At 36.9% G+C, this 25,427-nt stretch overlaps 1 protein-coding gene across 3 annotated transcripts in view; it reads right to left on the bottom strand.

The window, feature by feature from the left end:
* Positions 1-16,015: 16,015 nt before the first annotated feature.
* The window catches only part of F13B (coagulation factor XIII B chain), a 33,270-nt gene continuing 23,858 nt past the window's right edge, over positions 16,016-25,427 (bottom strand). For all 3 annotated transcript variants that reach the window (XM_019430474.2, XM_019430478.2, XM_019430471.2), the window contains 2 exons: positions 20,681-20,894; positions 16,016-17,673 (listed from right to left, as the gene is read on the bottom strand). In XM_019430474.2, the coding sequence (XP_019286019.2) occupies positions 17,640-17,673; positions 20,681-20,894 (248 nt within the window). In that variant the 3' untranslated portion in view covers positions 16,016-17,639. The remainder of the gene's footprint in view (positions 17,674-20,680; positions 20,895-25,427) is intronic.

Raw genomic sequence — 25,427 nt, 5'->3', positions numbered from 1 at the left:
AGTAGTCTACTCCTAGATATATACCAAAAGAAAGACAAACATATATCACACAAGCACTGTAACATGAATGTCTTAGCAGAATTATTCATAATAGCCCCAAAATAGAAACAACCCAGATGCTTGTCAATATACACAAAACATGCATCTTACATACTATTATTGGTTATAACAAAGGAATAAAGTGCTATCAAATGCCACAGCATGGATGAACCTCAGAATCTTTATGTTAAGTGAGAAAAGCCAGTCACGAAGACGACATATTATGTGATTCCATTTGTAGGGTATGTCCAGAATAGACAGGTGTAGAGGGGACAGAAGGTAGGTCAATGGTTGCTTAGGGCTGGAGTAGGGAGGCAGGGGCTGATAGTTAACAGTGACAATGTTCTAAAATTGATTGTGGTGATGAGTGTACAACTCTGTGATTATACAACAAAACATTGAATATACATTTTGAATGGGTGAATTGTATGATGTGTGAATTATATCTCAATAAAGTGTTCTAAAAACTGTGGCCAACATTTCAAAATCAGGACAAACACTGGTAATTAAAAAATAAAATAAAAAATTAAGACCATATCAGAATTTATAATGAATTTATTCATTTATTTATTTTTAAGTTTTTTAATGTTTATATATTTTTGAGAGAGAGAAAAACAGAGTGCAAGTAGTAAAGGGGCAGAGAAAGAGGAAGACACAGAAGTGGAAGCAGGCTCCGGGTTCTGAGCTGTCAGCACAGAGACCAACCTGGGGCTCGAACTCACCAACCTCAAGATCATGACCGGAGCCAAAGTCAGACGCCCAACCAACTAAGTCAACCAGGCACCCCTATAGTGAATTTATACTAACTCAAAGATTGATGGGGTTGAATAAAAAAGTAAAAAGTTGGAACCCACAGTGGTTATCTATTAAAACAGCTGACTTCTTGGATAGGAGAAAGGCAGGCAGAAGTTTTATTTTTCCTCCTCCAGTTTGAGGAGGAAATCTTAAAAGGAAACTGCTAACTTAAAATGTTTAGAATGATAAAATACATACACAATATTTTACTTAGGGGCACGTGGGTGGCTCAGTCGGTTGAGATTCCAACTTTGGCTCTGGTCATGATCTTGTGATTGATTCATGGGTTTGAGCCCTGCATTGGGCTTGCTGCTGTTAGTGAAGAACCCGCTTTGGATCTTCTGTCCCCCCACCCCGCCCTCTCTCTCGGCCTCTTCCCTGCTTGCGCTGTCTCTCGCAAGAATAAAAATAAAAATCTTTATAAAAATATTTTATTTAGAGCACAATACATAGCAGTATTTTAAACTTAGATATTCTTTCTCAGTTTCTGAGAATTTCTTTCTCAAACTATTTTGTGGCACGTAATTCTAAGGAAGTTGCTTGAGTGGCAGTATAGTACTTGATAAGATGTGCTATTCTTAGCTTACTACTCTCTTCCAAGATGTGAAGAAATTAAAAAGAAATACAAAAGGAGTACAAGACTGGCAATTCCAGAAAGCATTCCTTTATAGACAGTTGTCAGATGAGTAAATTATGTGATATACAAATAACTAGAAGAATGTGAGCTAAACCCATTCTCAAGGGAAAAGACAGGTAACTGATATTGACTATAAGATGATCCAGATATTGGAATAGAGAAGTATTTTAAACAAGAATTATAGCTATTCTAAAGGAAATAATAAAAAAAAATATGCTCTCGATGAGTAAAAACATAAGACATTAGTGGAAAAATAGAAACTATAAAAGAGAAAGAAATTCTAGAACTTATAATTCAACATCTGAAGAAAAACTTCATGGGGGAGACTTAAGATAGATGGAATTGACAAAAGATAGTGAGCATAAAAATAGATGGAAATAATGGAAATAAACAATGGAAATAATCCAATCTAAAGAAAAAAGAAAAATAATTATAAACTGAGTGTGGGAACGGTTGGTTGGACAATAGAAAAATGAAATGTGTAAATGGAGGCTAATAAGGAATGGAGAAAGGAGGAATATGTAAGAAGAAATATTTGAAGAAGCCAGATCATCAGTTCCTCAAATTAGATGACTGGCATAACTATATGGGATCTAAAAAATTAATAAAGTCAATGCAAGAAAAATAAAAAGAAAATATATTAAATACAAACTACCAAAAACTAATGATAATGAGAGAATCTTGAAAACAACCATTAACTAATGATGCATTACATACAGGGGAAAAATAATTTCAATGAAGGCTGGTTTCTTATTGGCAGATATGGAGGCTGGAAGATAATGGAAAACAGTTTTTCAGTACTAAAATCAAATATTCTGAACTCAAAATATTATGTCTAGTGAAAAATTACTTCAAGAAGAAAAGCAAAATTGGCACATTTTTAGAACAAAAGAAAATGAAAATAATTAACTAGGAAAAGTCATTGCCAGGAGACCTACACTATCAGAAATAGGTGTGTATCTGGGAGCCTGGGTGGCTCAGTCAACTGGGCGCCTGACTTCACCTCAGGTCATGATCTCACTGTTGTGGGTTCGAGCCCCACATTGGGCTCTGTGCTGACAGCTCAGAGCCTGGAGCCTGCTTTGGATTCTGTGTCTCCCTTTCTCTCTGCCCCTCCCCTGCTCACACACTCTCTCTCTCTCCTTCAAAAATAAACATTAAAAAAAAGAAGAAATAGGTGTGCATCTGACATGAATTCTCAGGTATATTCTCTTCCTTCTCAGGGTTTTTTCCTCATAACTAACCTTCAGTCACCTGGTTTGAGAAAGAAAACATGAGCTACTTTTGCAAACCAGAAGCTCCTCTCAGGTGTCTCCAAACCCCTCTATTCTATTACTAACTGTAGGTTTTTCTCACTTGAAGTGCATTCTACTTGAAAAATAATGTCAAAGAACAAAGAAGTGGTATACAACTAAATTAAGTCTAAGTGGTTTTCTTAACGAGACTTCCCTCTGGGAGTGAGCAAAACTCTTCTAACCTGAAAAGCCTTCTTGACATTTCTAAACTTAATAAACTAATACTTTCCCCCATCTTTAAAAAATTTTTTTATTATAAACAATATTTTTTCATGTTTATTTTTGAGTGAGTGAGAGAGAGAGAGAGAGAGAGACAGACCAAGTGCGAGTGGGGGGCAGGGACAAAGAGAGGGGGAGACACAGAATCCAAAGCAGGCTCCAGGCTCTGACTGTCAGCACAAAACCTGAAGCAGGGCTCAAACTCACGAACCATGAGATCATGACCTGAGCCGAAGTCGAACACTTACCTGACTGAGCCACTCAGCTGCCCTGTTTTCCCCCTATCTTTAAATGCCCAGTATTTATTTCCTTTCTTCATACCTCCCCCTAAAAGTCTTATTATGCCCAAACTCTTTCACAATCAACCTCAAATCTCCTGCCTCTCTCTTCTTTTGAAGGTCTAGTCTAACAAATTTCCATATGGAAGAAACTTATCCATCAGTCTTCTCTATCCCAGTACTTAAGCAGCCAAGCGTTGTGGAGAAAACTAAATAGGCAGATGGGTATCTCTCAAAATTCATGATCATTATGTTTTACCACTGCCAAATAATCCCATTCTATTTTATTTTTGTCTGCCTAATACCCTCCACTCTCGTTTGGATCAAGGCTTTGCACCCTTGACAAAATTACCGGACATGTCACATGACTGTCTCATTACCAGGTCTTAACACTCCAGCCTCTTTGCTTTCTTTTTGTGTGTTTGTGTACATTGAAAAATAAGAATATGATAGAGTAGGGACTTCCACAATTTTGAACTAAAATGATGTCGCTGGCAACATAAACAAGTACACTTACAGATGTATGTAGTTGAATGGTTTAAATAGTGATTAGAAACTTATTACATTCTTTGACTAGGATAGAGCTCTGAATGTGCGAAAAGAAAAAGTACTACTCATAATAACGATAAAATTATGTTAATAAAACAAAGTTTGGAGTTCTGGTCTGATCTGATGTTGGAAGAGCCTGAACTCATCTTCTCCACACGAAATCGCTACCTACTGAGAGAGCAATTCCTCCTGAAGAAGAACTGGGGGTTGACGGCACAGCTTCTGCACAACCAAAGACAGAGAGACCACACAGAATGGCAAGAGAGAAAGAGATCAGTAACAAAGGGAACTAACCCCGCCCCCCCGCCCCCCCCCCCCCCCCAGCCCTACAAACTGCCTCATAGTGTCAGTGGGGACGGACACTATGAGAGATCAGATTTGCCAGCCCTGGGACACAGAGAAAAGCCTAAGTTGAAAGAGCGACTAGTATTTAAAGGAACTAGGCCTGAACCTTGCCAAGTGGTGAGACAGCTGCCGGCACTCTCCCTGGGTTGGAGAGGCTGGACGTGCCATGGTTTCTGTTCCTCTTTCACCTTGATAGTGCAGATGGGTGAAGGGTTCTGGGCGCCATAACTGGCCTGCCACCTCAGTGAGCTGCAGTCCCTGATGCACCCCAGGCCCAGACACTCTGGTGCACAGGAAAAAAATCCTTGGTTTCAAAGAGCAAGTAGAACGTAAGGGAACTAGCCCTAGAAATCCACCAAATGGCAGGGGAGCTACTGGAACTCTCTCCGTAGAGCTGCCCAGTGCCACAGTCTGTGTTCCCTGTCCACCTTGCCATCATGGTTGAGGTAAGATCCAAGCACCACAGCAAACCTACTGCTTCAGTGAGCCCCTGGCTCTTAGCCCACACTGGCCCTAGCCATCCTACCAAAGCAGCCCTGCAAGGCACACATCGGGACACCCCCTGGTCAGAGCTCACTACAGCTCTAGCCATCACACCAAAATGACACAGATACAAAGCATCCCAGAACACTCCAGGCCCACATCACTTTGGGTCCAGATGGCTTGCAAAGGCACCCCTCAGTGCAGAGCACTGCTGTACCTCCCGGCTCATGCCCGCTTTGGCTCTAGCCACCCTGCCAAGGTACTCCTTGCACAGAGCACCCAGGAACACCCCAGCCTGTGCTTGCCTTGGTTGCATCCTGTTTGGAGCACCTTGGAACCCCAACCTGTACCCTGCTTTGGCTTCAACTGCCCTGCCAGGATGATCCCTGTACTGAGTACCCTTGTCACCCCAGCTTGCATGCACATCAGTTTCAGCTGTCCTCTGCATGTGCCCTCTGAGTAGAAAGCCCCAGGAATACCTCAGCCCATGCCCACTTTAGCTATAGCCAGGATGCCCCCTGCATGGGGCACCTCAGGATTGCCTATCCCATAACCCAACTCAACTCCAGGTATCCCATTGGATGCCTTTCATGTGGATTGCCCCAGATTCCCTGGCCCATGCCCTGCCTTGGCTCTAACCACTTTGCCAGGGTGCCTTCTGCATGGTGAGCCCCAGAATACCCCAGTTTGTACCCAGTTCAGCTTCAGCTATCCTGCAAGGGTACCCTCTGTGCTGAGAATCCAAGGACCACCCTGGCCCATGCCCACTTCAGCTTTATGTCCTACCAGGGTTCCCTGTGCTCAAAGAGCCCCAGGACCACCCAGGCCCACATACACTTCAGCTCAGGCCATCGCACCAAGGAAGTCTCAGCACAGAGTGCCCCAGAATCCCCAGCCCACACCAGACACAGCTCCAACCAACCAGCAAAGTCACCAAATACACAGTCTGCATGGGGGAGTACCATACACAAGACCATTCCTTCAAGTTTAGGAGAAGTAGCTGTTCCGTCTAATTCATAGATTCAAAAACAGAAAGTCAGGTAAAATGGGGAGATAGAGGAATATGCCCCCAACAAAAGAACAAGACAAAAACCTGGGAAAAGAACTAAGCAAAACAGAGATAAGCAGTATGCCTGACAAGGATTTTAAAGTAATGATGGTAAAGATGCTCACCAGCCTGGAGAAAAGACTGCAAGATCTTAGTGAGGCCTTCAGCAGAGAGATAAAAAAGAATTAATCAGAGTTGAAAAATGCAACAATTGAAATGAAAAACACACTGGAGAGAATCAATAGTAGAGGAACAAATGCAGAAGAACGTATCAACAATCTAGAAGACAGGGTAATAGAAAGCACTCAATCTGAATAACAAAAAGAAAAGAATTTCAGAAAATGGGGTTATGTTAAAGGATCTCTTGGACAACATCAAGTGAACAAACATTTGTGTTGCAAGAGTACCAGAAAGAGAAGAGGGAGAGTAAAGGAGGCAGAAAATTCATTTGAAGAAATACTAGCTGAAAACTTTCCTAACCTGGGGAAGGAAACAGACATCCAGGTTTAGGGGGCACAGAGAATTCAAAACAAGATGAACCCAAGGAGGTCCACACCACAACACATAATAATTAAAATGTCACAGGTTAACAATAAAAAGAGAATTTTGAAAACAGCGAAATAGAAGCAAAAAAATCACATACAAGAGAAGCCTCATAAGATATCAGCCGATTTTTTAGCAGAAAACCTTTGTAGGTCAGAAAGGAGAGGCATGATATAGTCAAAGAGGTGAAAGGGAAAAAATTACAACCAAGAATATGATACCCAGCAAGGCTATCACTCAGAATTAAAGGAGAAACAGAGCTTCCCAGAGAAACCAAAGTGAAAGGATTTAATCGCCACTAAACTTTTTCTACCAGAAATATTAAAAGGACTTCCTTAAGTGCAAACGTAAAGGCCATAATCAGAGGTAAGAAAATTACTTTAAAATTATATAAAATATAACTACACTTATATAAAACATGGAGGAGAGAGTAAAAAAGAAGTTCTTTTAGAATGAGTTCAAACTAAACTATCAACTTAACAGTATATAAGTATGTAACAGACTGTTACATACCTAGGATCATATATTTGACCCTCATGGACACCACAAACCCCAAACCTATAATAGATACACAAAATATAAAGAGAAATAAAGTCAAGGATAACAACACAGAAAGTCATCACTCATGAGGAAAAAGAGAAGAAAGAAAGAAAGAAAGAAAGAAAGAAAGAAAGAAAGAAAGAGAAGGGGGAAGGAAGAGGGGGAGGAAGAAGAGGAGGAGAAGGAGGAAGAGGAGGAGAAGGAGGAGGAGGAGGAGGAGGAGGAGGAGTGGAAGGGGCAAGGGGAAGTGGAAGGAGAAGAAGAAAAGAATAGAGAACTACAAAGGCAACCAGAAAATAGTTAAGAAAATGAAAATAAGTACATACCTATCAATATTTACTTTATTGATGTTTATTTATTTTTGAGAGAGACAGAGCATGACCAGTAGAGGGGCAGAGAGAGGGAGACACAGAATCTGAAGCAGGCTCTAAGCTCTGAGTTGTCAGCACAGAGCTGGATGCGGGGCTTGAACTCAAGAGCTGTGAGGTCATGACTTGAGCTGAAGTCAGACACTCAACCAACTGAGCCACCCAGGTGCCCCAATACCTATCAAGAATTACTTTAAATGTAAATGCTCTGAATATTCCAATCAAAGACATAGGGTGATGGAACAGGTAAACAAGAGCCATCTCTGTGCTGCTGTGAGAGACTTACTTCAGACCTAAAAACACACAGAGTAAAAGTGAAAGGATAGAAAAAGATACAGTAGGCAAATAGAAGGAAAAAAAAAAGCCATGGTAGCAATACTTATATTAGACAAAAGACTTTAAAACAAAGGTTATAATAAGAGACAAAGAAAAGCATTACATAATGATAAAGGGGTCAATCCACAAAAGGATATAACAATTATAAATATCTATACATCCAACATTGCAGCATCTAAATACATAAGGCAAATATTAACAGAAATAAAGGGAGAAATTGACAATATGGCTGTAGTCTGGGACTTCAACACCCCACTACATCAATGGATAGATAATCCAGGCAGAAAATCAAAGACACAGGAAACTGTGTCTTTGAACAGCACATTAGACCAGAGGGACTTAACACATATACAGAACATCCACCTAAAAACAACACAATATACAGTCTTTTCAAGTGCACATGGAGTCATCTCAAAGACAGATCAGATGTTAAGCAACAAAACAAGTCTCAATAAACTTAAGAGGATGAAAATCATATCATGTATCTTTTCTCACCACAATGGTGTAGAACTAGAAATGAATCACAAGGAAAAAGCTGGAAAAAAAATACAAACACATGGAAGCTAAACACCATGCTACTAAACAGCCAATAAGTCAATGAAGAAATCAAAGAGGAAATAAAAAAAAAAATACACAGAGACCAATGAAAATGAACACACAACAGTCTAAAATCTTTGGGATGCAAAAAAGCAGTTCTGAAAGGGAAATCTTTAGTGATATAGACTTACCTCAAGAAACAAGAAAAATCTAATAAACAATTTAAACTTACACCTAAAGGAACTAGAAAAAGAACAACAAACAAAGCCCAAGGTTAGCAGAAGGAAGGAAATAATAAAGATAAAAGTAGAAACAAATGAAATAGGAAAGAAAGAAAGAAAGAAAGAGAAAGAAAGAAAGAAAGAAAGAAAGAAAGAAAGAAAGAGGAAGAAAGAAAGAAAGAATGAAAGAAAGAAGAAAGGAAGAAAGAAAGAGAAACAAAGAAAGAAAGAAAGAAAGAAGAAAGGAAGAAAGAAAGAAACAGGAAGAAAGAAAGAAAGAGAAAGAAAGAAAGAGGAAGAAAGAAAGAAAGAGGAAGAAAGAAAGAAAGAAAGAAAGAGAAAGAAAGAAAAAGAAAGGAAGAAAGAAAGAGGAAGAAAGAAAGAGAAACAAAGAAAGAAAGAAAGAAAGAAAGAAAGAAGAAAGGAAGAAAGAAAGAGGAAGAAAGAAAGAAAGAAAGAAAGAGAAAGAAAGAAAGAAAGAGAAAGAAAGAAAGAAAGAGGAAGAAAGAAAGAGGAAGAAAGAAAGAGAAACAAAGAAAGAAAGAAAGAAAGAAAGATAAAGAAAGAAAGAAAGAAAGAAAGAAAGAGGAAGATAGAAAGAAAGAAAGAAAGAAAGAGGAAGAAAGAAAAAGAAAGGAAGAAAGAAAGAGGAAGAAAGAAAAACAAAGAAAGAAAGAAAGAGGAAGATAGAAAGAAAGAAAGAAAGAGAACAAGGAAGGAAGGAAGGAAGAAAGAAAGAAAGAAAGAAAGAAAGAAAGAAAGAAAGAAAGAAGAGATAAGATCAATGAAACCAGGGAGCCAGTTCTTTGAAAAGATAAACAAAATTGATAAGCCTTAGCCATACACATCAAGAAAAAAAAAGAGGAAAAAAATAAATAAAATCAGAAACAAAAGAAGAAAAGTAACAACTGACACCACAAAGGATTTTAAGAGACTATTATGGGGAATTACATGCCAGCACATTGGACAACCTTGAAGAAATGGATACATTCCCAGAAACATACAATCTTCCAAAGTGAATCAGAAGAAATAAAAAATCAATTATTAGTAACGCAATTGAATCAGTAATCAAAAAGCTCCCAACAAACAAAAGCCCAGGACCAGATAGATTCATACTCGAATTCTACAAAAGAGTTAATACCTATTCTCCTCAGAGTATTCCACAACAGAAGAGGAAAAAAGCTTCCAACTACATTTTATGAGGCCAGCATTACCCTGATACCAAAGTCAAGGACACTAAAAAAGGAGAAAATTACAGGTCAATATCCCTGATAAACATAGATGCAAAATCCTCACCAAAATATTAGTAAATCACGTTGAACAATATATCAACAAATCATTCAGCACAATCAGGTGGGATTTATTCTGGGGATGTAAGGATGGTTAAATATTGGCAAATCAACTTGATACACTGTATCAACAACACAAAGGATAAAAATCATATGTTTATCTCAATAGATAAAGACTAAGCATTTGATACAATTCTACATCTGTTTATGATAAAAACTCTCCACAAAGTGGACTTAGAGGAATCTATCTCAAAATAATAAGGGCTATATATGAAAAACCCATAGCTAACATCATACTTAACGGTGCCACTGTAGAAAACAATATGCAGTTTACCCAAAAAATTAAAAATAGGAATACCATATGATCCAGTAGTTCCAATTCCGGATATTTGCCCAAACAGGAAACCTAATTTGAAAAGATATTTACATCCTTATGTTTATTGCAGTATCATTTTCAATACCCAAGATAAGGAATATGGAAGGAACCCAAGCGTCCATTGATCGATGAATGGATAAACAAGATGTGGTATATGTATATGTGTCTTATATAGTTCTAGGGCCTAGATGGTATTATGTTAAGTGAAATAAGTCAGACAGAGAAAGGCAAACACCATATGATTTCATTTACATGTGGAATCTAAAACACAAAGAAACAAAAGGCAGAAACAGACCTTCAAATACAGAAAACAAACAGTTGCCAGAGGGGAGGATGGTGGGGAGATGGGCAAAATGGGTGGAGGGGAGTGGGAGGTATAGACTTCCAGTCATGGAATGAATAAATCATGGGGATAAAAGGCATAGCATAGGTAATATAGTCAATGGTATTGTAATAGCGTTGTTATGGTGACAGATGGGAGCTATATTTGTGGTGGGCATAGCATAATGTATAGATTTTTCCAATCACTGTGTTGTATACCTGAAACTAATGTAACATTGTATGTCTGCTATGAGTCAATTAAAAAAAATTAAGGCTGAGATGTACATGTGTTCCCTGAATTTTCCAGATTAGAATAAACTGAATAATGGGGTAAGAAGTTGATTTGCAGTGAGTTGAGGCATTATTTACTCCATATCATTTCTTGTTATTTATATTTGTGCTTTATTATCTCTCTATTCATTTTTCTCTTTGGCTACTTTTTTTAAAAGCTCAATTTTTATTTACTTATTGTCTGTATGTTTCCTATTTTATTAAGGTTTGTATTTCCTTGTGTTAATGTCTTCTTTTTAAAATTTTATTTATTGTTCTTCCTCCAGCTTTTAGATTTGGCTGTTTAGTCCATTTTTAAAAACATTAATTGATATATATATTTAAGCTGATATTTTCTCTGAGCATTGTTTTATCTATAGCCCATAAAGTCCGATAGGTAATGTTTTCATGTTTTCTAGAAATTCGGCAGTTTTAGTTCATATTTCCATTTAAACCCAACCTGTCGAATAGAAAGTTTGTACATCCTTAGGAGAACGGCCCCTTTTATTTTGCTTAAGTTGTAAATGTATTGCATATAACCAGAGAATTTTGCTTATATTAGTCTATTTGGAATTTAATTAGAATTTTTTATGGCCTAATGTATGTGACCAGTATTCATGACTGCTTCACATTCACTGTTATTTAGGTACAAAATTAACATAAATTTATAAGATATACCTTATTGACCGCTTGTTAGAGTGTTCTATATTCGTTACTTATATTTTGTTCACTTGAAGTATTTTAAGCTAAAAAATTTACTTCCTTGCCTTCTTACTGCCTGTCTGACATACTTCCTGCTTCTAGTTACTTCCACAAGCTTCAGACAATGTCTGTTGGTCTCTATCGTGAGAAACAATAAAATTAGCTTACAATCTTTTCCTTTCGCTTCTTCCCTCCTTTTCCTCCATCACCTGATTTTATTTCATGTTAAGATCTTTCTTGGCATTTATATTTGTTCTTTTAAATATATTTAGAATTCTATTTCACTTCTGCTTTAAATTATATTATTTGATTTCCACCCGTAACCTATGAAGGAAGGAATTAAGGAAGAAAAAAACAGAAGGAAGGTAGAAAGGAAGTGAGGAAGATAAAAACAATTGAAAAGTCCGTTAATGAGAGATTAATTAAATAAATTATGTTACCTCCAGCTCTTGAAATACTATTTAGATCTTATAACAAATGAGATCAATCCATGTGTGTTGATATGGGGATAGGTCTATCATATACCAAGCAAAATTGAAAGTCTTAGGGGGCGCATGGGTGGCTCAGCTGGTTGAGCACTAGACTCTTGACTTTGGCTCAGGTCACGATCTCACGGTTTGTGAGTTTGAGCCCCGGCGTCCGACTCTGTGCTGACAGTGTAGGGTCTGCTTGGGATTCTCTCTCTCTCTCTCTCTCTCTCTCTCTCTCTCAAAATAAATAAATAAACTCTTTAAGGAATGATTTGAAGTTTTCTTCCAATAAATGGCATATAGAAAAAACAAGTCTTTATTTTCTCCTTTTTCCTTTTTTTTTTTTTTTTTTTTGAATGCTTCGTGTTGGAGGTGGAAGGAAAAGACAGGAGACTGGTCACATCAGTGTTGGGCCTCTGGGGAGTGCTACTGGGTCCTCCAATGTGCACCCATATCACCAAACACGGGTGCGCTCCTGCACTAAGGAACCTGAGATGGGTAAGTTCTGAATAGGCTGTCACAGCTGTGGCATAGCACAGGGGGGTCTGCGGGGTGCCTGGTTCTCAATGCTTGCGGGGCTCCTGGCCTCCAGGAGTAACAGGAACGAAGACCAAATCATGACGGGCGGTCTCCCACTGTGCTACTGCCCTACCATGGGTTCCCTTCTGCGGGCCTTATAAGATGCATTTAAAGACTAAAGTATATAAAACACAACGTGGTGTGTATCTAAAGAGTAAAACAATTCATTGGGGCGCCTGGGTGGCTCAGTCGGTTGAGCGTCTGACTTCAGCTCAGGTCATGATCTCACGGTTTGTGAGTTAGAGCCCCGCGTCAGGCTCTGGGCTGATGGCTCAGAGCCTGGAGCCTGCTTCCGATTCTGTGTCTCCCTCTCTCTCTGCCCCTCCCCCATTCATGCTCTCTCTCTGTCTCAAAAATAAATAAACATTAAAAAAAAATTAAAAAAAAAAAGAGTAAAACAGTTCATGAGAAAATAAAAATCAAGCATATAAAAACAAATTAAAATTCTTGTTGGTTGAAACCTTGCATATTGTCTAATGATTAGTCCTCAGTTTACGTTTCAGAAGTATATTAGGCAAACCATTTTTCAGTTTCGGTTAGACTTTTTACATTTCTCATGCTCTCCATTTTTCCTCCAAAGGAATCATGCTAAGTTTCCCTGAATTCATTTATTTAAGTTTATTTATTTTGAGAGAGAGAGATGGAGAGAGCATGAGAGGGGCAGAGAGAGAGGGAGAGAGAGAATCCCAAAGAGGTTCCACACTGTCCGTGCAGAGCCTGATCTGCACGTGAGTTCACGACCTGAGCCAAAATCAAGAGTTAGACGCTTCACCAACTGAGCCGCCCAGGAGCCCCTCCCTGAATTCAGTTTTAATGTGTGATGTTCTCTAGGGTTTCGATCTCTCATTATGAAGAAACAGAGATATCTATGAACTTCTCCCTTTGAAAAATTAGTTTCTCTCTGCACCACCAGGCAGTGCCCTTTTAAACTGTGGGCTACCCTAGGGCAATCACCTTGTTAGGGACTCTTTGATCGTCGACTCATCTGTCCTACGTTGCAGGGGTGGCAAATCATGTCAACACTGTTTGCTTTCATATTCATTATGCTAAAGATAATCTTGCAACATGAAGCTCTCTAAAAAGCAAACTGGTCATTATGGTAACATTATTCTCAGCACATCACACATCACATCGCATTGAAGTGATCATTCATTGAAACGGTTACAGCTTGCCAGATCACCTTGTTGGATTGTGCTTGCTTATCCCCTCACCCTCTGACTTGTTCCGAGTTTCTCTGGTCTCCTCCATCCTTCAACTTCTCTGCCCACATATCCCTTCCACATGCCCAGCAGTGACTTCCCTTCCTTCACAGAGGAGACAGAAATTATGTGACATGAATCACCTCCCAGCCAAGAGCCACCCTCCACTTGGGTCTTGGGTCCCATCTCTTCTCACTTTTGCAAGAATCCTCTGCAATTTGTTATGCAATATTTTCTCAGTATTTTCCAACCTGTCCTTCTTTACTGACCCATTCCCATTTAATGAAAACATGCTCTGATTTCTTCCATTCCATTAAAAAAACAAACCCTTCTTTATCCCTCCCTCCCCCTCCAGGCCAACCTACCTCTCTCCCCTTCACTGTCACACTTACTGCCCAGCTCACTACAGTCACGTCTCTGTTTTTTGTACCTTAGATTTATCCCTCAGCCTGTTCCTATCTCCATTTCACACTTAATGGTACTGTTTCTTTCAAGGTAATCAATGATATCCGAACACTATTTTCGGCCCTCAACTCTTCTGGTTTTCATTGGAACAGTCCAGCCATTCCTTATCAGTTTCCTTCATTATACCTTTTCCTATAGGAAGTCACTAAGCTTTAGGTATCCTCAAAGCCTTAAACTAGGCCGACTTCTAACCTAACCCTGAAAAACTCATCTATTAACTTAGTTTTAACAGACATCTGCTAACTGACAACTGGAAATTATGCCCAGAGCTCTGTTCTGATAATCAGGCTTATATAATTCTCACAGATTGGGTTCCCAGGCTAGGAGTTGGAAATTAACAGCCAAGAGCATTTTTAGGGAATACTCTTAGGATCCATACCCATGGAAGGGAAAGGAAGGAAGCAGTGATATCTGCCAACTCTAGGGGTAGATCTGAAGCTGGAATGTCCCTTTCAAAGTGTCCTGAGTTGGAATGAAGGGTCTTTTCTTAAGAATGCCTGTTGACCAGTCAGTGGTCAATGGCAGGTCACCCTTGGAAGGAGTTATGACCTTGGGAGGAAGGATTTTCTTCAGCTGAAGCAACTGACTTAGGACGCTGGTAATTGAGAACATCCAGCAGCTGAGAGAATAAGTCTTTTGTTTCTGAATGTGGGTCATTCCCTACAGCATTGACTGTAAGAATCAACTGTCTCCTTCATATTTCTTCTTGGCTACCCAACAAATACCTCAAAAATTACATTTTTGACACTAAACTTTTCATGCTAATCCCCACTCCCTTGCACTGCTTTTTGCTCTGATTCCTCTGATTACACTTAGATGGCTAGCATCCACTTAAGCCAGAAACCAAGGTGTCCTCCTGAACCTTTTCTCTGCTTCACCCCCACCCGCATCTAATCAGTCACCATCATAGTGACTTCACATCTTAAGCATCTCTTGCTCCAGTCTAGCTTGTACCGTCCATGCTGCTGCCTCTGTTGATTTGCAACCCTCCTGGGTGCCTCCCACATATAATCTGAAATTGGCCCCCGTACTCAGAGGGTGGGCAGAGTTTGAAAAAAGAGGCAGCCCGCTCCAGATTGGTAGGTGGCAGTTTTAGTAAGCAAAGTGAACTTACATATGAAGTTTGCCTTGGGCATCAGGAAGAGGGCTAGATCTCTGCACCTGCTCATCAGATCTTGAAGTTTATATAGAGGCCTTAACTAGGTTCAGTCATGTGTGCCATGCAGGTGTTCTTAATACCACAAGACTCTCTCAAGTCTATGCCGTTGGAGTAGCCTCTGGGAGCAGGAAAGGCAAATGGAACCCATATTCCAAGGACAGGGGAAGGGATTAGGAGCTGGGCACAGCTCACAGGTCAACTGGTTGCCTCGTCTTTTTGATGACCTTCCCCAACAACCTCCAGTAAATTACTATCATAATTTGCATGGATGATGTCATTCTTTCCCTAAAAGTGGCTGTCCTTATGCCTACATTTTTCCTCCTTCAGACCATTCTCTCCTTATGGCAGTCAGTGGTGTCTTTTTAGCAATTACTAGAAACATCTCATTTCAATCAGTGACTTCCAAAATCTTTGATTTGGCCTACAAAGACCTTCATCATGGGACTCCAGTTTCTCCAGGTTTACCTTGTTCCCCTCTCTCCTTCACTCCTTCCACTCAATCCATACTGGATATTTACTATCTTCTTGGAAACATCGTATTCTCTGCACATGTTTTCTGCATGATCCTCCCTTACTCAAAATATTTCTTTTCTCCCTTCAAGTCTCAGCTGATGTATCACTTCCTCAAAGAAGCCTTTCTTGAGCATCTGGGACTAGGCTGCATCTCCTTGTGTTCATGGACATGTCTTTCTTGGCACATGTCATCATGTAAGGATTTAATTAATACCTTCCTTTCCCATCAAAGCACAATGCTCCATATCAGTAGAAACAACGTATCATATTCACTGTTTTATCTACAGGGCTCAGCATGATGCCTAGCATATGGTATGTGCTTGATATTTGACTTTGTGTGTGCCGTTTCCTCTACTTGGGATGTCTTCTCTAGCCTTGCAGACCTTGGGCTTTTCCCAGGAAGCTTTATACACCCACCAAAAAGTTAATTACCACCTCCTCCATGCCATCACTTTATTTTATACATGCTTCCAGTGTTGTACTTTTCACATGTTCATTTATTCAGCATTTGGAGTTGACAAATTGGCAGCTTATGAGCCACATTGCTCACAAAATATTTTTAGATCCCCCTCCACATATCAAAATCAGAGGAGATCTCACCATTAAAAAATCAGAAGATATGGCAATACTGAATACATATTCCCAAGAGAGTTACCCGCCTTGAGCAAATCTTCTATTTTCTAGGATATAACAGGTGCTCAATATTGTTGATTAATGGATTGATTGATGCATTAATTGAAAATGATTAACACTTTGCTGTTGATATTTAATTTCAATCAAATTTCAATTTTATGGGATCCACTGTGGAAAACAACTACAGAATATTAAAATCATGATTATCGACTCAAGGACAGTTCTGAAGTATACATGTTCAACACTGAACAAAGTCTTATTTAATCCACAGAGTTGGGTCCAGTGTGGCTTCACTACAAGAAGGTATCCCTTAGCACACCAGTGGAAAATTGTAACTTGAGGGTTTAAAGAATGTCATCATATTGAGAAGGTCTTGAGTTCGATGAACCGAGTATCTTCTAGATAAGAAAATGTGCTGTTCTTGTAACAACAACCAGTCCTGACAGGGGTAGTGTGATTACATGTGCTTCTGAATGAACTGTAATAACCATTGGAAGTATAACTGTCCTTCAAACAGAAAGGTGACAGTGTGGCCATTTGAACACTTCAAAAGATGCTGGTAATACTACACTCTCAGGCTTTGTTGCTTGCAGGACAGATTTTTGATTTCATAATCTGCATGCTTCCAACAATTACGTAACCTAAAAATATTAATTGCAAGTGTAAAATATAAAAATGGAAAGGTTCTTGTTGGGATGAGCACTGGATATTGTATGTAAGTGATGAATCACGGGAATCTACCCCCAAAACCAAGAGCACACCATATACACTATATGTTAGCCAACTTGACAATAAATTATATTAAAAAAATGGAGAGGGTTATTCTTTTTTAAGCCATGTTCCTTGGGCAACATTTTAAGATGTGGATAGTTCACCACCTCACAATTTGATTATTAATCTTGTAGCTAATATTATAGTTAATTGCTAAAATTCTTTACATTTAGGAAATCTGAAGGGTAGTCTCTTCTGTATTTAAGAAAGTAAATCCTCTTATATGATGTATAGTTTCTTATCTCTAGTGTGTTTGGTTCCTTAATATTGACGTAAAGATTGAATTAAAAGTAACAGAAAACCCTAACATTAATGAATATGATAAAGACAAATGTGAATTTTTTCACATATATTGAAGGCAACAGTATAGCACAATGAATGGATAATAGGTATCAAAAACATTTTTGCATGTAGATCAATCTTTTTAATAGATGGAAAATATTCAATAAAGGTTAAGTTACATGTCAAATCATTCAAACTAGAAAGGAAACAACATGTTCTGGCTTATTTATAAATAAAAAAATGTTCAACATAGACAATTTAGATTCAAATCCTCAAGCAAGTAAAAACTTAGAGATTTGTATTTTCTTCTAAAAATCATGTTTTACAAAATATTTTATGATGTGTTGATATACTATTCTTCTCTCTGCCATGCATTTTTATGTCCTTAAGTGTTCTTGATAAGACAGCATCCTTGATGAGAAAGACAGAAAAGGAGAGAGATTTTTGAAATAAGCACCATTTCTGGTCAAGTATTTATTACATTCTTAGCCCTTCAACATTTCATATAATTAGTCACTGTTTTAACTAACTATTGTTGAAAGCAAGTTGCCCAACTTGGTAAATCATACCAGCAATTAATTCCTTTTTAAACACTCAATGTCATTTGATACAATAATACCATATTTTGAACATTTTTTCTAAGTTATTTACCTCTTTTTCTCTTGGAAATGAGAAATCCAAAACACTTAAATACATATAAAATTTTCCTCCACTGATTTTACCATAGTTAAAAATTATTTTTAAAGTTTTCCACCCATGTGTGTCTTATGAATGTTTTTTTAATAGAGTGTTCAAAGTATCTAAAAAGTTGTCTTAATGTTGTTCATACAGTTCATTGTTTACAATGACTAGGACAGTAACACATACACTTTGCCATAAGTTATTTTTATAATATTCTTAATTGAACATAAAGTATAATTTCCATTTTATACTGCATCATCTAAAAGGTCAAAATCCTGATCCTATAAAATTGTTTGCATTTACATCATTTCATTGTATTATTGTAACATATTTTTCTAAAGGCAGAATTATTTTTCATTCATCAAGAAGTATAAAATATGGTTATTGTTTTTCTTTGTCTGACTTATTTCATTTAGCATAATACTCTCTAGGTCTACTTATGTTGTCACAAATGGCAAGATCTCATCCTTTTTCATGGCTGAGTAATACTCTATTATATATATAATATTCCACATCTTCTTTATCCATTCATTTATCAGTGGACACTTGGACTGCTTTCCTATGTTGACTATTGTAAATAATGGTTCAATAAACAAAGGGTTGCCTATATCTTTTTGAATTAGTGTTTTTGTTTTCTTTTGTTTTCTTTGGGTAAATACCCAGAAGTGGAATTATTGGATCATATTGTATTTTGATTTTTAAATTTTTTCAGGAACCTCCACATTGTTTTCTATAGTTGCTGCATCAATTTACATTTCCACCAACAGGGCCCTAGGGTTCCTTTTTCTCCACATCCTTGACAACACTTGTTATTTCTTGTCTTTTTTGTTTTTAGTCACTCTGACAAGTGGAAGATGATATCTCATAGTTTTGATTTGCATTTTCCCTGATGATGAGTGATGTTGAGTGTCTTTTGTCTTTTCATGTGTCTGTTGGCCATCCGTATGTCTTCTTTGGAAAAATGTCCTCTGTCCATTTTTTAATTGGAATATTTGGGGGATTGTGTGTGTGTGTGTGTGTGTGTGTGTGTGTGTGTGTGTGTGTTGAGTTGTATAAGTTCTTCATATATTTTGGATATTAACCCATTGTCTGATATATCATTTGCAAATATTTTCTCCCTTTCAGTGGGTTGACTTTTTGTTTTGTTGATGGTTTCCTTTGCTATACAGAAGGTTTTCATTTTGATGTAGTCCTGATAGTTTACTTTTGCTTTTATTTTTCTTGCCTCCGGAAACATACCTAGAAAAATGTTGTTAAGGCCAAAGACAAGATTACTACCTATTCTTTCTTTTAGGAGCTTTATGGTTTCAGGTCTCACATGTAGGTCTTTCACTCATTTTGAGTTGTGTGTGTGTGTGTGTATCATGTAAGAAAGTGGCCTAGTTTCATTATCTTGCAGGTAGCGGTCCAGTTTTCCTAGCACCATTTATTGAAAGACTTCTTTTCCCCACTGTATATCCTTGCTCCCGTTGTCGTAGATTAATTGACAATGTAAGTATGGCTCTCTATCTTGTTCCATTTATGTATGTCTATTTTTGTGCCAGTACAATACTATTTTGATTACTATAGCTTTGTAGTTTATTTTGAAATCTAGAATTGTGATACCTCTATTTTTGTTCTTCTTTATCAAGATTGCTTTGGCTATTCAGGGTCTTTAAATAAGTCAGACAGAGAAAGACAAATACCTTATAATTTCACTTATATGTGGAATCTAAAAAACAAAAAAAAACTCAAAAAGCAAAAACAGATCTATAAATACAGAGAACAAACGGTCACTAGAGAGGAAGGGGATGGAGGGATGGACAAAATGGGAGAAGGGGAGTGAGTGAGAGATACAGACTTCCAGTTTAAGTAAGTTATGGTAATAAAAGGTACAGCATAGGTTATACAGTCAGTGGTATTATAATAGCATTTCATGGTAACAGATTGTAGCTATACTTGTGGTGAGCATAGCATAACAATAGAGTTGCTGAATCATTATGTTGTATCCCCGAAACACAGAATTTTACAACTATATGTGTGTCAACTATACTCAAATAAAAACCAGAAAAGAATGAGGAAAAAAACAAACAAAAAGGTATAAAATATATATTTTTAAGTTGTCCTATGAGGAAACACTTTAGTGTTTCCAAGCTCTTGCACAGAAATGTGTTCCTGAAAATAACATAATTTTAATCATTGTTATTAATATGCTCTTCTATCAATAGAAAGATTTGTACAGTTTTGTTTCTCATATTTTTTAAGTTTATTTATTTTGAGAGAGAGAGAGTGGGCATGTGAGTGGGGAAGGGCAGAGAAAGAGAGAGAGAGAAAGAGAGAGAGAATCCCAAGCAGGCTTCATGAATCACCCAGGTGCCCCTTATTTCCCCCATCTTTATTACTCATACTTGGGTCTATACTGAGAGGTGGGAGAAAATGTGATTTTCCATCTCAACATATAGGTTAATTTTTCCACATTTAAATATTGCCCATATAAATTGATTTGCCAAGTTGCCAAGTGTCACAAATATGAAATACAAACAACACTTTGACTTCAGACAACTCAGAAAGTTTGTTGAATTAATTAATATTTCTAGGAGTTTGCCTGGCTTAAAAAAATAAAATCATTTTTTCCTTTATAATGACCATAAAGTGGGAGTGTCATAGAACCTAATATTTCTGAAATTTATAACAAAAAAAATCTCTTGGATAACAACATGAAGAAAATAATTAATTGTAGGCACAAGTTTCTTCTTACCTTTCTTTTGGAACACATCTTGGATATTTTAACTGCCCTCTGTCACATTGCACTCTGAGTTCAGATCCTATAATAGAGGACTCATCTGTATATGTATCTCTCCTACAAAGAAATTCAATATACTCGCCATGGAAAATATATGGTCTGTTGTCAAAACTCCATTTCAGGAGTAAGTTATTATTTTCCATTTCAACAAAAGATAACGTACAAGGCTCTGAAAAATAAAAAGAAGAAAATAATCTTGACACATCTTGGCACTAACAGGAAGCATTGTGGCTTCCTACTCATGATGACCTTAAAATTCCCAGGCATTTGAGTGGCAACTAAGTTAGTTAGAATTAATATTTGAGTTGGAAAATATGTTCAAAGCTCACAGAAAACAGTCTGCCATTTATCTCTGTGGTCCTGGATTTGGCAAAGAAAAAAGTGTATATCCTGCCAGTCACTTAGCTTTATGTCATTAAGATTTTCAAAGATAGCAAATAAATAAAGGTGTTTTTTAATAAAGAGCATTGAGAGTTACTAACAATTATTCAAGTAAGCTTCCTTTTCTTATTTTTTTTTCCTCAGAAAGCTCAAATAAAATCCCCACGAGACAAAGTATTTGTTTGATTGTTGGATAGATAAGATATTATTGAAATGTAGAAAGAAGCTGGATTCTCAACAATGATTCAAACTCTATCACCTGATGGCATCCAGAGTGGCTGACAGTTTTCTCTCTTTTAAATTTCCAGTTATTAAGGAATATCAATATTGGATTAAGGTGCTTTAAATTCTAAGCATTGAAAATATTATTGTGTCCTTCCACTAATGCATTAAAACAAAACAAAACAAAACAAAAACTTAAAAAAGTTATTAGGAGACCTGATAAATTTCTTTGATTTTTTTTCCTTAATAAAAATATTGATATTTTAAAAATGTCAATTTATTTTAGAAAATGAAGTTATTTGTGTCCTTATTTGCCTCTTGAATGACCTAGCACTAAACAGTAGATTCTGAGATAGGTTAAAGGTCCAGAATTGTTAATAGAGCATATGAATCATATAATACATTAACAAACTTCTTTATTCAAGATTTCAATATTTGTTGAATCCCTATGTATCTGCTGTTATGCTAGAAGTTCTATAGATAGAATAAAAATGAATAAAGATAATCAGAAAGACTCTAAGAGAGTCTTTGTAGTCACTGAAAAATAGCTTTGAAAATCAGGTCAAATGGCACTATAATTTAAAATGTTGTTCTACAAAATATGAAATTTTAATTAAAACAAGTTAAAAATTAATTCATGGATCTTCTGTTCTCAGCTATGACAGAATAGCCTATATCAGACAAGCACTTATACTAAAACATGGAAAATCTGAAAAGACATAAAGCAAGAATTTCAAGGAATTAGAGAATTCCCAAGCCAGTCAGTTTAGCACTCATGGTGCTAAGATTCTGGTAAAAGCTCATTCAGAAGAATCCAACATTCTAGGGGCATTTTCCTCTTGGAGATTTAGTGATTCTCAGCATGAGCTGAGAGACTGTGTCGAAAATGATCAACAACAAACATAGGGCTAGCAGATCTTTTGGGAATCTAGTGTTGTTGAGGATAGAAAAAATGGAAGTTTAGGTCAGCCATGACAGCCAGGACTTAAAGGGTCAAGACCCAGAGTAATGGGAGGTGCAGAGAATGAACGTGATACTTGGCATGGGTTTTTCCCTTGAAGCATTTGCCTATTCTTGACTTGTGTGAAATGAGAGCATAAAGGGCCAAGCAGAAAGTGTATGGAAAGCTATATTAAACTGTTGGTAGTCTTCCAGTAATATGATAGCCAGTCAAGAAGGAGGAACCTTAGTATGAACACCAAAATTCTTAGCGAAGAACCTTGCAGGGTTACATTCTATGAGTAGAGGCAAACAAAGGATTGAAAATAAGCCTGGAAAAAACTTCACTTCTAATTAGATTGAGACCATTTTCCCCTACACTATTATCCAGAAGATGAGATGAGTATTCTCTGGAACAAGATGGCACTGTTGCTTCAAGCTACTAGAAACTTCCATGAATAATATTTGATATTCAATCAACTGTTAATAAAAATAGCAAGAAATTAGGCTAGAAATAGAAATAGGCCTACAGATGATCCAGATAATGGAATTTTCAGACAAGAACTTGAAATAAGTGGGATTAACATGGTGAAGAAATGGAAGTTACGGTAAAGACTTTCATCAGAGAACTCAAATCTACCCGCACACAAAAGCATAAAGTGGACATTTTAGAAATGCAAAGATATTGAGAGCTTAGTAGATGAATTTAAAGCAGACTGGACATATCTAAAGAAAGGGTTAATGAATTGGAAGATATATCAGTAGAAAATAGCCAAATGGAAACAAAAAAAAAAAAGATAAAAGATACCTCCAAAACCTATGAAAAATATCAAGCCACAGATTCAAGAAGTGCTACCAACTTGAAGAATGAAATGCTCAAAGAAACCCACATCAGGCCCAGCATAAATAACCCACTGAAGATAAAGGGGAAAAGAATGTCAGGACCAGCAGAGGACAAAAAGAAACTTAGTTTCAAAGAAGTACAATTATGAATAACATTAACAAACAAAAACTACAAAAGGCAAAAAAGGATAAAAAGACATCTTTTACAGCACTAAAAGAAAAATGAGGACCAAACTAGACTTCTACCTTTGGCAAAAATAACTCTTCAAAAGGGAAGGAAAATAAAGAAATTTGCAGACAAACAAAAACTGAGAAAATAATAAAAAAATAATATTTTTCAGGCGTATGGAAAATGATCCCAATCAGAAACAGAGAGAAGCAGGAGAAGATGAGAAACAAATCACTGAAAAAACACAAATTTTAAAGAGTATTTTTGAACAACATAATATTCACAGTATCATTGAGACTTAAACTGTAAGGAGAATGAAATGGGTGACGGTAGTACAAACAGTGGGAAGGGTAAATCAAGTCAAGGTGTTCTGGGTCCTGGAGAAGTGGTAAAAGTACTAATTTGTATGCAATTGTAATAAGTCCAGGTTGAATTATGTAATATCTATGATAACACTTAAAGGAAGCCAAGAGGAAATTATAACCAACAAGCTAGTAGAGAGTAAAATGATATGAAAAGAATTGATTTACCCAAAAGAAAGCAAAAAAAAAAAAAAAAAGAAAAAAAAAAAAAGAGAGAGAAAAGAATACAGAACACATAGGATATATATCTAGTACAGTAAGATGGTAGCTATAAACCCCAATATATCAGTACTTATATTAATATATAAATAGACTAAATACTATAAAGAGAAAGATTGTCAGACTGAAAAAGTATGCCTTTAAAATTAACTATATATTGCTTATAAGACATACATATTGAAAGTAAGAAACCAAAAAATTGAAAGTTGAAGGATGATAAAAATGTATGCCTTGTAAATACTTGTCAAAAGTGCGCTAGGACAGCTTAAGTAGACTTCAGGCAAAACCAGAAAAAACAAAGCACGGCATAGACAAAGGAAGACTCTCTTAAAGTTTGGCGGGGCCAATACACCAAGGTTTGATATGCTTCAATTTGTGTGTACCTAGAAGAACAGCGTGAAAACACAAAAGCAAAAATTGACAGAACTAAAATAAGAAATGTTTTTAAATGCACAGCAGGAGAGACTTTAACATACTTCCTTTGACAACTGATAGAAAAACAAACAAACACAAATCAGCACAGATATGAATGAACTTAACATGGAAAACAAAATTCAACTGACATGTGCAGCAGCAGTGAATCCAACACTGACGATTATTTATTCATTTATTTCAAAAGAACATGTACCTACCACAAATACAGTAATAAAGTAAGTATCAAATGAAACTCAAAGGATTGATATAATTCAAAGTACGTCTCACTGGTGTTCTATGTAAGTGATGCATGACTAAATTGTACTCCTGAAACTAATATTACACTATATGTTAACTAACTAAAATTTAAATAAATACCTGAAATATAAAAAAAAAACAAAAAAAACCTTTAAAAACTAAAAAAAAAAAAAAAAACCCAAGTCTTATAAAAAAAAAATGTCTCAAGGGATTTACATTAGAAATCAGTAACAAAAGAAAATCCTCCAATGTTCAAAACCTAAAAACCTCAGAGTGCATACAAGATATCAAAATGGATATGGATCAAAATGAATCAAAAAAATATATATAGAGAGAGAGAGAGAGGAGAGAGAGAGAGGGAGACGGAGAGCGCTAGCTGGGGAGGGGCAGATAGAGAGGGAGAGAGAGAATCCCAAGTAGGTTTTTTATTGTCAGCGCGGATCTTGAGCAGGGCTCAATCTCATGACCGTGAGGTCATGACCACAAGATCATGACCTGAGCCATCCAGGAACCCCATGATATCATATATTTTTAAACTGAATGACTGAATGATAATAAAATTCCAAAATGTAAAAACGTGTGAGATAAAGTTAAAGTTGTGCTCAGTAGGAAATTTATATCCTTAAATTCATATATTAGAAAGAAAACAAAGGCTGAAAATCAGTAATTTAAGTATCTATCTAAAAAGCTAAAAGAAGATCTATAGGGGCACCTGGGTAGTTTAGACGGTTAAGCCTCTGACTTAGGCTCAGGCCATGATCTAACCGTTCGAGGGTTCGAGCCCTGCGTCGGGCTCTGTGCTGATTCTTTGGATTCTGTCTCCCTTTCTCTGCCCCTCCCCTGCTTACATTCTGTCTCTCTCTGTCTCTCAAAAATAAATAAATGTTAACACAAT

This window comes from Panthera pardus, unplaced genomic scaffold (assembly GCF_024362965.1).
Source record: "Panthera pardus isolate Hobbes unplaced genomic scaffold, ASM2436296v1 HiC_scaffold_21, whole genome shotgun sequence".
NCBI classification, from domain to species: Eukaryota; Metazoa; Chordata; class Mammalia; order Carnivora; family Felidae; genus Panthera; species Panthera pardus.
Note: the sequence above shows the minus strand (reverse complement) of the source record. Positions and strands in the feature narration are given on the sequence as shown.